Source organism: Phyllostomus discolor, chromosome 1, assembly GCF_004126475.2.
Source record: "Phyllostomus discolor isolate MPI-MPIP mPhyDis1 chromosome 1, mPhyDis1.pri.v3, whole genome shotgun sequence".
NCBI classification, from domain to species: Eukaryota; Metazoa; Chordata; class Mammalia; order Chiroptera; family Phyllostomidae; genus Phyllostomus; species Phyllostomus discolor.
In genome coordinates this window covers 122,309,730-122,324,249 of record NC_040903.2, presented here as the reverse complement: position 1 = coordinate 122,324,249, position 14,520 = coordinate 122,309,730, and the positions used below count along the sequence as shown (strand labels likewise).

Here is a 14,520-nt window from a genome sequence, read left to right as displayed (position 1 = left end):
TCTAGATCGTCTGGGTACATCCTAAATATAATCACATATACCATTTTAGGATTGAGGTCAAGGAGAATGTGATACACAAGAAAAGGTCATGTGAAATAAGACACTCTAAGCTGCATTTGCACATGGCGGAAGGATCCCGGGAGGTCAACACAAGTAGCCTCTAGAAGCCAGAAACGGCAGGAAGCAGATGATGCTTTCAGAAGAAACTAGCCCTACCAACACCTCAATTTTAGCCCCATTATACTCATTTTCTCACTTTAGATTTCTGCCCTCTGAAACTGTAAGATAACAAATTTGTGTTTTTTTTTAAGTCACAAAGTTTGTGGTAACCTATTTGTTTCAGTAGTAATAGGAAACTGCTATAGCCCGTGATCACGTTCTGACTTGACTGACTTGCCAAAATCTGACGCTAATCCTGTTGTCATATTACCAGTTAGCACCTGTTTTGAAGTTGACTTTACCTGTCTTATTTTTCTTGTATAAATTTCAAAATCAAAAGAAAAGTAGCTTTGTCTCATAATTTGATATATACCTTTTGATAATTTCATGTCCTGCTCATAGCAATAACAGTAATGAAGGTGCTAATAATATTTGTGTTGAACACTTCAGATGAAAAATTAATCCTCTCAACAATCATATGAAGTACTTAGTATTAACCCTATTAGAGAAAATTTCTCCAGGGCATTGTTCCAACTACTATGAAACAGCCTTCTGGTTTTCTTCATGTACCAGGGACATTTATCACATCCTATATTCTAAATGGCTTAAACTTCAAGAAGAAGTTTAAGACAGCATGGGTGCAGAGACAACATGGGTAGACCTGGAGAACATTATGCTAAGTGAGATAAGCCAGTCAGAGAAAGACAAGTACCACATGATTGCACTGATATGTGGAACCTACTGAACAAATTGAACTAACAAGCAGATAGAGACAGATTCACAGATAGAGACCAGGCTGACAGGTGGGGGTGGGAGGGCGGAGGGATCAGTGAAAAAGAGGGACAGGGACAACAGTGTGGGGATTGGGAAGGCTGAGGAGGGGAGAACGGTGGGTGGAGGTAGAAGAGGGTTTGGGGGATATATGGTATTAAAAATACAATAAAAATGAACTATTAAAAAATTAAGTGCCTTAAACTTCAAAATTCCCTAATGCTCTGCTCCCAGGACTCTAAGCACCTCATCTCTGTTCTGCTGTCAACTCCATAAGCCCCTATTGTAGACACTGGTTTTATACTCTGAAAAAAAGAACGGACTAGCCTTCAGGAAAGGCTTATGGAGAACCCCATTCAAACTTCTAGAGTCAATAGCACACTTCTTTTGTTTCCGTTAACCAGACTCACGGAGAGATTCTAATGACTTCAGTTGCCCAGTACTCTAATCTCTGCCTCCTGAACTCGGTGGGATCTCCACATTCTGCTGGAACCTCATGGCCCTGTGCCAGGCCCAGGAAATTGTCCTCAGGCAGAGAATAGGACTCCTATGGAGATCGCTTTATTACTGTTTTGTCATTATACTTCAGTTTTGCCATGCCTCTTTTTTAAGAAAATATTTTCTGAAAACAATAACAATATATTTTGCCCATTTTAATCATTGTTTATTACAGTAGAACTTGTCTAGAAAAAGTTAGTACTGAATGGCTTCAGAAACCTTCATTTTGATAATTACAGATAATCACGTTATTGATATGTTATCATGTTAATCATGTTATTGATATGATGTTGATATGTATTTTATGCAGATATCTTCCATAGTATGTGCATTCGTTCATTTGAATATTGCACATAAATACTGAAAAGCAGAAAAGATAATATAAAAATCATCATTAAACTGATTAGTCAGAAGTAACTTCCTCAAGAATTTGGTATGTGATCCTTCAGGTTTTTTTTTAATGTAGATCTATAGCTGTACAGAGTAATTTATGGTACAGATCTATATGGTACAGAGTAATTTATCTTTCAGATTTTAAGTGCAATTTTTGCCTATTTATATGTAAGACCACACATAGTTACATTACACACAAATGCATAAATACGAATACCCACTTTTTAAATAATGACAAAGACTACATTCTTTACACCACAGATGTCACTTACTAACTAGGTGAACTTGCTTAGTCTCTTAATCTCTTTGTCTCAACTTCCTTATCAGGTAAATGGTAAGTAACTAGCATTAGCTTTTTGGAGGAATTAAAATTAGTTAAACTATGAACAATTACATCTCATACATAGTCTTCACTAGGTTTTATTATTAGATCTCAAGATGTTAAAATAATATTTCTCTTTATTGATACAACAGATTATATTTATATTAGTAAATTTCTTAATGTTGAACTATGATTATTACAGGGATAAGTTTCACTTGATAATGGACTACTATTTTCTTATTATGGTTGATACAAGTTTCTAGTATTCTATTTGGGGATAATGCATGTGTATTTATAAATAAAATTCTCCAGTTTTTTTTTATCTTTCTATGTTACATGATCACTTTTTGCTCCAGAATCTATTATTTTCTGTCTGTTTCCCCTTCAATGTAAGAAATAATCTCTAACTTGTCCTCTGCATTACTGATTTTATTTTCCACAGTGTATACTCTCTTCTTTTCTTTCAATTGTCATCTTTATTTGGTTGTTGTATAATTTATCATCTTACCTTTTATTTTTTAATGAATTAATTTATTATTTTTATTTTATTGTATTTTTCCATCATCATTTATCCTCCCAAACCCTCTTCCACTTCCACCCATCCCCTTCCTTCCCATAATCACCACACTGTTGTCTGTGTCCATGAGTTCTCTCTCTCTTTTTTTCTTACCTTCTTTTTTGATTTTACCAAGCTCCCTTTTATTTTACTCATTTATCCAGTTCCAGTTCCTTATCTTTTCCTGAGTCAATTGCTATATAATTTTTATCTTTTATCATTGCATAAAGTTTGTATCCTTATGTATTTTATGGAAAACATAAAGCATATGCTATACAAATTTTATTTCACCTGAACTGTCAGTACACCTTTTTCAAAACGTGTGCTTCCTTTACTATGGTCATATTAGCCTCGTTTTGTAGTGTGGAATTTTCACTGGAGCCTTATTTTCTCGCTGTCACTCTCGTGCTCATTTCCTTTTGCCTTTAGCATTCCTGTCTAAGGAATGCTAAATATTCCTGTGGCATCACTTCCCCAAAACACTGTTGGACCTTCTTTTATGAACACAGAATAAGTTAGATTTTGTTAGCTCCTGTTCTAAGATCTAAAGCTGCAGGACTGATGAACTGAGGTTTCACTATTACTTAAAAATTCAACAATTTGAGAAAAGTGGAAACGCATTTATGGCTTTGGGCCATTTAAGCATTGAACTTTCTGGGATTTTTCCATTGTGTGGGTGAGCTATTATGTCAAGGAGCAGCTTTCTGAGTCCATCTCTTTTTAAGAACTAAGTGTGGCTCAATTTTTCTTGTTTGCTGGTGCTGGTGCCTTTGCATCAGAATAGTAACCACATGCCAAAAGCAGAACCACTGGCAGAGCATACTTCTGTGTAATGTCATTTCATTCTAGTTTTGGACATGAATATGCGACAGGGAGGGATTGCAAGTAAATCAAACCCAATTAGTTAATAAATGGTGTTAAACTGTAAATAAAGTAATACTTTTTTGAACCTATAAGTTATCTGTCACTGGACTAACAATGTATTGTACAGCACATTCCTTTCAGAAATTATTTGAATAATAATGTCTATGAATTAAATAAGAAAAGCACTCCTCCTCTATTTCAGGGCTGGGTCTGCTACATCCTATGTCTGGATCTGTGGTAACTGACTGGTTTGGGCTGTGATATGCTGCTCTACTGCTTTCTCCTTAACACTTTACTGCTTTTTCAGAAAGCAAAGTATTGTTATCTTTTTTCTTTTGTTGTATATTTTTTACTTTTATCTTTTTTTAACAGATTTTATTTAGTTGTTTTTTGAAAGGAGAAGAAAGAGAGAAGAGAGGAAGAGAAACATCATCGTGTGGTTGTCTCTTGAGCATTCCCTACCCAGGCTGCAACCCAGGAATGTGAATCAAACTCATGACCCTTTGATTCACAGGTGGGCACTCAATCCACTGAGCCACACCAGTCAGAGCAAATCTTTTCGTATTTTTTTAAATGTAACCCCTTAACTTATCTACCTAGTAGAAGTCCTTTTAGCTTTCATTTAATGAATGAAGGATACCCTTTCTAAGCTACCAATGCAGTACCAGTTGTCCCACATAAAAATTACCAGTAAATACTCCAACAAACATGAGGTGCTGATGTACATAGATGGCAATTAATGAATTGCCATTTTATAAGGAAGTCTTATGTCTCTTGAGGAGCATAAACATTCATTTTTATTCAGGTAACAGAAATCTATCCTGTCATCAAATCAATACATGGACATTTTATTTAATCTTAAAAAATAATACTTTTTAGACTTATTAGTTGTAATTAGACTAACAAAGTAGTGTGTATTACATGTCTTACAGAATGTACTTAAAGAAATAAATACATGCTTTAATGAAGTATATTAATATATATGACTTATCATTATTATATTAATGATAGGTTATAGTAAATATAACATTTTTTCTCAAAACAAAATTTTCCTGTGAGCACATTTACATTTTTCATAAAATATTTTTACATATGTAATATATTTCAAACTTGAATTATTTCAAATTCTATTTATTAAATATATACTACATGAAAATATTTGTCTTGTGTCTAAAGAAGTAAGGTCTGAATTATCCCAGGTGTTGAATGAGTTTTTGAATAGATTATATGAGCTACATTCAACTGTGGTTAGGCTTTATTTTAAAAAGCAGGTATTACTTGTTTAATAAGAAAAAAAGGCAATAGAACTATAGCTGATAGAAATAACTTCTTCCAAATATATAATTTAATTCTTATTGTGAAATATATACTATTAATTATATTCCATTTTCAAAATCAGTGAATACTAACTATTGATTCAATAGCCTATTGTAGAGATCAATAAACAGTGTTTTTAGAAGATTATCTTTCAATTCAAGTTTCCAGTTTTTTAAGTTTATAAAAGAGAATTCAGTGCCAAAAGTTATATAAACAAGTTCAGATCATCTTGGTCAACAAAATTAAAACTTGTGAAAGAATAAAGTGATTCAAGAGAGGTTAGGTTCAGCAAAGCTGATAATAGCACATTATTAAAGTAAAAAATAAAAATTCCAAAGTGAATATGATGAACTGTGTTAATACTCTTTCAAAGTAATTTTCAATCCTCAGAAGCACTGTGTTTATGCTTTACTAGGCACCAGATGTCAGTAGGTATGAATTTAATCATCCCCAAGGATTTTCAAAGGCTAGTAGTTCCATGACACAAGTTTGAAGTTGCCTAAACAAAATTTAACTTTTTCTTTTCCTTGCTTTCCTAATTCTCACCTTTTGATCACCACTTCTTAAGACTCAGGTGCTGAAGGTAGAGAAGACTTTGCTTATCTCAGGCTGAGGGATTATAACCAGAAAGGCTAACTGACCTAAGTGCAGCATTATTGCATGAGCACTGAGCCAGGTTTTGGGGTTATTCATGGCAATATGCAATAGCATAATTTTTACTTTAATATTTTCATGTAAATTACTGTATAAAATACAGAGTACATGATTATTTATAGTTATATTACCCAGTGTTTTTTTCATTAAGTACTTCACATATTACTTTTAAACATTTTACCATAAACATTTATTTTATATATTTTAGACAAATAATTTAAATGTGTCCTAAAATGTGCATATATATTTTCTACAAATACTTGGAATTACCAAGTTCATAGAAATTTTTTGTAACTTAATTTATTCCAAAGCCTGGGGATCACTTGCATATAAATCACATTTTTATTCTAATCAGTAATACAGACTCTTAATTTGAATTTCACATTTAATGAAAGATGAGGACATGCCAAAATCATCTAGCCCCAGGCAAGAGCTATGTATATTGATAAGTAATTGTTAACATCATTTGTTTTGCATACACAGACTAGAAGGGAAAATCATAAAAATCATTTTTTTCTGCTTGAATAGAAAGGGCTGCATAGTACATACAGTTTTTTCAATACATGATTGCAAAATCTTAAGTAACAAATGTCAGTTCATTTTTTGCTATCAATGCCTTGCCTTCTGGTTTCCAGTTGAATCTCTACATTAATGTCCAATAAATTTTCCTAAAACACTGCCACTCTTCCTCCTTTGCCATAAGAACAGTATTCTCGACTCTCACACTGTTACCTCTTCTCTAGTTCTCACATTCTTTAACCTTTGCCTTCTGTTTACTATTTAACTCTCTTGAAGGATGGTTTACATTTCTTCTCTTTCACAGAAAAAAATTTTTTAAAGAAACTTGATTTCATTTTTTTAAAGATTTTATTTATTTTTAGAGAGGGGTATGGAGGAAGTGAGAGATAGAAACATCAATGTGTGGTTGCCTCTCCTATAGCCCCAACTGGGGACCTGGCCCACAATGCAGGCATGTCCCCTGACTGGGAATCGAACCTGTGACCTTTTGGTTTACAGCCCATGCTCAATCCACTGAGCTATGCCAGCCAGGGTCTTTCATAGAAAATTTATATTAGCTTTGCTGTTCCCAGTGTTCTCTCCCTTATTCAACCATAGTGTGAGCTCATCATGTATTTTGATGTATATTACTTTCTGAATTTTATTTTATTCTATAATTTACTACCCTAAACAGATGATAAACAATTCATTGAATAAGAACTTGTAACCACAATTCTATTTTATTCTCCATAGAAACCTGAACAAAACACTAGGCATACATGTGCATTCTACTGAACAAAAATGAATGACTTCAAGACCTAAGGGTAAAAATACTCATTACAACACATTTACACTTTCAATGAAGTTAGTTTAAAAAGTTTGGTACACTTGGTAAAAAACACAATCAGTTAACCCATTTTCTTACCATTAATTTAACTGCTAAAATAATATTTTTATTAATTACACTAAAAATTGAGAATTGTATATTTTGAAACATCAGCCTGTACCAGTCAAAGCATTAATTTGGTTTAAACATTGTAGTTCTAATATACATTGTCTGAGAGCCCATCATAGATGAGTAATTAAATATAAGGAAAATAAATCTGGGGATAGTTAGTAGTTTAAAGCCAGGAAATTAAAAGGTAAATGAATTAGTTATTACATATTGTGGTATTAGAGGGTCTGTGACAAGTGTCTGTAATATTTATAAGTGGTAATAAGTCTTGGCTAGATTCTATCCAACCCCCTATTAAAATGCATATTAATTAAACAGATTAATGTTAAATTACTATGAATGTCTCCTACCTATGGCATTATTTTTACACTGATGACACTGGCCTTATTAACATTAAATATATACAGGACTTCACTGAAAGTGTTGACTAATTCTAAACAGAAAGAGTAACTTAATATCAACTATTTTCAAACAGCTCATGGTTTGGTATCCTCTAATTTTTAAATGGAGAGCACTAAATAACCTCATCTATTCCCTCAGCTACTTAGGGTTTGTCTTTTGTAATTTGTCAGAATGCAAGTCTCTCAAAATTATTTATTTATCCTGCTGTTCTCCTCCTATAGTCAATGTAGTCAAAGTTCTAACATAATGGCACCTTATCTTAAGATTTTTAAAAGGTTTAAACTATCTCTCATATGGTGTCTAATTCCAAGGGAAAAATATGTGAGAATTTTTTTTATTTGAGAGACATATTTGAGGTGTAAGCAAGGATCTTACTTTTTAACTCTGATCAGAAAAAATATGGATTTCGACTATAGAATAAAAATCAGACTTCTAAAACCATGCAAAAGATTGTCACCTTCACCTTCTCTGTATCTGCTGTAAGAACATTTAAGTCTTCAGTTTAAAATCTTTGAATTCTAGAACTGAGAAGGTTTCAATACAAAAGATAAACTGCAATATCTTATTAAGACAAATTTAGTTGGAGGGCACTTAACAGATTCATTCAATTTTACTTCTATATTCCATTATTTATCATGTGACATAACTGGACCATAATATTTCAGCACAAAACACACATTTTATTCTCTAATGTATTACTGTCTGTCAACATCTAAAATTTTTATTTCAATAAGTTTTATATTTTTCTAAAAGGACTAAGTAAAGTTATTGTTCATTGTACTAGTAAGAGTACTTTTATAAAGATGATTTTTTCTTTGTTTCAGTTGGCAACAGTTACGTGACACTTTTGCTTTCCTCAATGCCATGGCTCCCAGAGCACTTAGGTTGAAATTCAAATTAAGTCATGATTCACTTCTATATTTTTTTCCCAAATTTATCCATAGGTTCTTGATGAAGACCTTCTGTTTCCAATCTAAATGCCACACTTTCAATTTTTTTTCTCTTTTGGTATTTTCCTAGCACTCTCAAATATCAGGAGTCAAGGTAACAAACATTATGAAATGTGCACCTGATGTGATGGGCAAAGATGGAGCAAGAAGGGTGGGAAGAGTTTGAGCCAATGTCCTTGAGTTGACTTCTGAAGGAACAAATGAGTTACTAAGATGATGAAAAACATTCATTTGCTTTATAAATATGTATAGGATGTGAAAAATATTTACATTTGCAGGGCCCTGTGTGATGTGGGGAGATATGTTTCTGCCCCCCAACCTGCAAACATACAGTTCAGTGGGACAAAGACATGAAGAGGCCTCAGATTCAATCCAGTTCAACTTGGATAATTCATACATGACTGGAATAGACTATCAAGCTAGAAGGGCAAACATATTTGAGGTCTTTAAGTTACTGGTTTTACAGAATTATCTTTACCCCCAGAAACTGTGGGCCAAGGAGACAGCAAGGAAATCAGTTGGCAGGGTAATCAGTAATATGCACAAAAAGTAATGGGGAGTCAGACTGAACATTATATCAAACAATAAATTTCAAAATGTGGACTGATGTTCCAGTCTCCAAACTCTCCAGCTCTCTATCACTCATCAGTTTTGCTTCCATTTAGAACTCCCCTAAAACAGTCTACTCTTTGAAAATGGAACCTTTGCATTACTTTTCAAAGAAAGTAGAGTCTCTTAGAAAGGCAAATCTCATACCTGTTTGCTGTTGTTGTATCTATGAATGTATGAAATGCCACATTATTTCTTCTCATCTCAGTGGAAGTGACTTTAGTTCCATTCTTCCCAGGTGCTTCTCCTACAAATATTTATGATTCCCACCTCTTCAAAAAAATCTCTTCCCTCTGCTTTTTGTATCTCTAAACTTATCCTTGGCATAAACCCTTATTTCTCTTAAACTAGGGCCCTTCCATACCACCAACTCTTTAACTTTATAACTTCTTCCTCACTCTTGTGACTCATGGCAGTAGGCTTTGCTAACAAATTCCTCTTCCTTGTCTCCCACTTTTTTCAGACTGAAATTAGCTTTCTAGAGTCACAAATTTATCAAATGATTCTTATCAAGTTCAATGAATGTATTCATAAGTGTTGTTTGTATCTTTATCTTTGATTTCTTAGCAAGATATGATGCTTATATTTCACATTCTTCTTTCTAGAAATAAATGAAGTACATATTTTACCAAGTTTTAATAAGCTTTTGTCATATCCTATGGTCTAATATGAGATTCAATTTCTTTGCAAGAACATTAGAAATTCAGTTGACTGATTAAAAATCAAATGCCTAGAGGATTGCTGAAATAATCTTATATTATTGTCAATAGCTAGATAATGCATCATATACAATATCTGACACAATATCCTTAAATAAAGGATAACACATAATAGCTTTCATTTATTTTTTCTTCAATCAATTTTGATGAAATATTTAACTAACAATAAATTATAACAATGTGGCATATAACTTCTAAGAAACCTCCTAATGGTTTCACCCTCCTATCATAACACTCTTGTATAATTTCTTCCCCTCAAGTGTGGGTTGAAATTACTAACTCAGTTATAATAAATACAGTAAGGCAGAGTTATTGGATGTCACTTCAGAGATCAGGTTATAAAAAGCTTTAGGCATGTGTTTTCTCTCTCTCCTAGATTTCTTGCTTTGGAGGAAGCCTGCTGCCATGCCATGAGACCATCCTAGAGAGATGTCCATGTGGCAATGAATTGCGAGAGGCCTCGGACCAACAGCCAGCAAGAAATCAATATCCTTATTGAAACACTTGTGAGGGAAAGAGCCTACCAGAAAACCACGTGAGCAGGCTTGGAAGTGTATTCTCTCCAGGTCAGATGTTCACATTAGACCCAGACCTGCCTGACAGCTGGCTTGACTGCAACCTCATGAGAGGCCCTGAGCGACAGGCACCCGGCTCAACCATACCTATATTCCTGACCCACAGAAACTGGGATAATAAATGTTTATTGCTCTAAGGAGCAGATATTAATGGGAACTGTTATGCAGCAATAAATAATGCACATATTTGACTTTATTTCGAAGAGGAATCTCTTTTCTAAGTAATGTATAAATGATCACCAATTTTTGTATTATTAAAAAATGGTGAATCTCATCAATGGTATACTATTTGTTAGTCACAGTAAAACAATAAGAGTTATTTATTGTTACTCAAGAAGTAATAACTTTGATTAGACTACTAGAAATTCAGGACAAATCATTTTTGGATATGATTTTCCCAAAGAATCAATGGAACTAATATTTTAATTTGGAAAATCAGTGACTCTAAATGCCCCAGGTTCACAGATGAGTAAGTGTCTTGGCATAATATTTGCAGAGAGGGAAGTTTTGGGCTACACACTGTCTCCCTCATCCAGTGCTAATTGATTGGTCAATACCTAGGACAAGTATATTTCCCTAGATTTTAGTGAGAAGAATGATTGTGTCCTGCTGAAAGGCACCCAAGTGCCCTGATATATGCAACATGGATTAATCACAGAAATGTCACAGGAATTAACATGTAACATGTTTGGGAACAAGGAAGAAATAAAGAACCGCCTTCTTTCAGAAATCAACTGAACACCCATTGACAATTCTAATACATGTACAGTAAGCTAGCATGCACTGGCAAATAATTACATTAAAAATAATTTTGTTCAGTTTTTTAAATTTTAGGATTGCACATGAAGATTTGTAGACCTGTGTGACTTCCTCTGCCCCCCCCCCCCCACTACCACAGTTTCACTGGATTCTTTCTCACAGTTCTGTGGTTTCTGTGGAGCACAGCAGTGTATTTATTCATCTTACCCTCCATTACTCACAAGGCCTACAGGAACAGAGGGTGTGTCTTCATCTTTGCATGCCCTTCAGGACCAAGGATGTCAGTAACTCAAACTAGGTGTGTTTCATATACTTTATAAAAATCACACCAATATTCTGAATGTGTAAATGGTGCTAAAGTACTGTCTTCCAATTATGTCAGTACTATTTTTCTTATTCATGAATATACAGTGAGTAATAATTCAAGCAAGTTTTTTAAAAGAAGCAATCTCAATTGTACTGGTTTTAAATTTCACAAGAAGAGCTCATAAATAACGAGCTCTTTAATGTATTGATGGTCTGGCTGAATTAGGATTCCAGAAAAGGTAGAAAATGTTTCAAAATTTCAAATTCTAATCTAAATTGGGGAAATTAAGACATGATGAGGGATCATTCTTAGCACCTTATTTTTTAATTTATGGGTAAGTTACTTAAAGTCAATGATGATATTCTGGGAATAAAATTGATTTAGTTCTGTGTTCATGAACACTTTCCTTCTTAGAGATGACATGCTTTAGAAGAAACATGGACATTCTTGCCATCTCACCTATATGTTGTCCATACATGTGATAAAAGAAGCTGAAACAATACGCAGTGTTTGTGGGTCCGTAAGGGTTCTTGGGAGCTATGCTAAAAACAGGGCTGAGAAGTCGCGCTTTTTCACCTTCCAGTCTTGGTCGAGATGTCTCAATGTACATATAAAAACCTTTGAAAAGACACAATAAAATGTTTACATATATTATTATTATTATTAGGTAACATGAAATTTGAAATCACTGATAAGTTTCAGAGTTTCAAGTAAGTACAGATTGATAGATTTGCATTCATTTATGAAATCTGTATATGTATTATGTAAAGGATAAGTGATTTACATAATTAAAGGTAACATTGTTTAAACTGTATAAATTTAAGACAAAAATTAGAATTTTACACTTAAATTTTCAAAAAAAAATCCTAGTTTCTCAATTATATGTGTCAATGAATTCTGAGAGAAAATTAATGTCTGCAAATCTTGGAAAAATATGAATTACTTATACTGTACATAAAATTTTAATATTTTATTCCACAATCTTCAAATCTACAGCTAAGTGTTCTCTTGCATTTCACAATAATCACATCTCTAACATTCCAAGGCTGGAGTACAACTGGTATGAACACACTTCACACCCTCATACCTTCTTTGGAGCCACTACGGTCAGCATTAGGTCCTGTGTTTGGAGTATATTTTGTATTTCTTGTTGCAGTACTTTGCTTTGTCCAGTCAAAATTATCTGTATCATCTTGAGTGAACAAACAAATGTTACCATCTTCAAATCCACAATGAAATTCTCCTGTTAACAAAATTTAATTAATGTGGTTATCATTAATTAAATTAATACAAACTGCAATATTCTTACAGGAGAAATTTAAATCATTAAGCAATAACAATGCAAGATTGCAATAATAGAATCAGAAGCATACTTGTGTACAAGATTACAACTAAACATAAAATGATTTCATTTTAATGAAAAAATAATATTAATATATAAAGCAGTCACTTATTAAATAATCCAAACCATTTTCTTCTGAAATATTCAGATAACTAAAATTAAATACTATAATTCACCCTTGAATTATGGTTAAAGAATTTTCATAACTTTCATTTTCCAGGATAGGAACAACCTAAACTAAGCTGTCAATTTTAAAAAATAATCTTTTTAAATTTACCTGGAAGCATGTGAAAGCTGTATATCTTGAGGGTATAATTTTTCACATCATGTCTGGAAATGCTTTTGTGTATGGCCATTTGCACAAATGGAAGTTTACTTAGGGGAAGCTAATGAAAAATTATTTTAAAAAGTAGTTATCTTCCATATTTGAATATGGATTTGCCAGATGTTTGAAATTAAAAATGAAGTAATGAAAAGACTTTATGAAGACCAGGTGGAAGGACTGAGATTTATTTTGGATGCCTGCCACATGCTACGTTCAGGCCCAACCAGTTCAGAGGAGAGCTTTCTTCAATTGCCTCTGAAAAGAGGGTGGTAGTAACATTTCTAGGTTTCTGAGTGTTTTCTTACTGAGATGTACCTGTTTGAAATACAGTAGTAAATAAAGATGATGATGTCCACTAGATAATTAAAACGATCCTTAGTTAAGAAAAATTTAAGATAGTTTATATTGTTTCACTCAAACTCATTACAACTCTATGAAATCGCAGTAATACTAATTCATGAGGCTTGCAGAGAAAACTTTGGCTGAATTCAGCTATTAAAAAATAATGTCAAAATTGATTGCAGATTTCATGGAATTCATAGAGATATAAACATCTAAAGAACAGGGGCTCACATTTGTTTTTTCCTCCTCTACTATGGGTTAGACTTATCATATATCTTTGGGAGTGGAACCCTTGCAGTTGGGATAATGCCCTGAATTACTCTTTGTGTTTCTATATATTACAAATGAACTATCTTAAAGGGGATTAAGAAAACAATACCATTTATAATAGCATAAAAAGAATAAAATAGTTAAGAATAAACTTAACCAAAGAAATAAAAGACCTATATGTTTAAAACTATAAAGCTAATAAAAAAATAAAAAGACACACATAAATAGAAAGACAACCCATGTTCTTGGATTGGAAGAATTAATATTGTTAACATATCCATAGTGCCCAAAGCGATCTACAGATCAATCAACACAATCCTTGTAAAAAATAGCAATAGCATTTTATATAGAAATACACAAAATTTTCTAAGTTATGTAAAACCACAAAAGATCCCAAACTGACAATACAAAAGTATGGGCAAGAAGAACAAAACTGGAGGTATCACTTACTGATTTAAAGTTACAAAGTTATCAGAAAAGTTTGGTACTTGTACAGTGTTGGCGGGAAAGTAAATTGATACATCTATTATGAAAAAAGTATGGAGGTTCCTCAAAAAAACTAAATATAGAACTACCGTATGATCCAGTAATCTATTTTACAAGTCTATAGCCAAAGGAAATTAAATCAGTACCTCAAAAGAGATATGCACTCACATGTTTACTGCAGTATTATTCACAGTAGCCAAGATATAGAAACAACCTAAGCATTTTATCTATAAATGAATAGATAAAAATCTTTGTGGCAGATATATATAATGGGATATTATTAAACCTAAAAAACTAAAGCTATCCCACCATTTGCAATAACATGGATGAAACCAGAGGACATTATACTAAGTGAAAATGCCAGACACAGAAAGAAAAAACTGTACATCACTTACATGTAGAATATAATAAAAGTTAGATACATAGAAACAGAAAATATTTAGAGCG

General features: G+C 32.9%; 1 protein-coding gene across 1 annotated transcript in view; it reads right to left on the bottom strand.

Moving 5' to 3' along the window:
* Window positions 1-14,520, bottom strand: part of MDGA2 (MAM domain containing glycosylphosphatidylinositol anchor 2) — an 859,730-nt gene that overhangs the window by 19,254 nt on the left and 825,956 nt on the right. The window contains exons 13-14 of the mRNA XM_036028780.1: window positions 12,396-12,551; window positions 11,768-11,926 (exon numbers count right to left, since the gene is read on the bottom strand). Coding sequence (XP_035884673.1) covers window positions 11,768-11,926; window positions 12,396-12,551 — 315 coding nt within the window. The remainder of the gene's footprint in view (window positions 1-11,767; window positions 11,927-12,395; window positions 12,552-14,520) is intronic.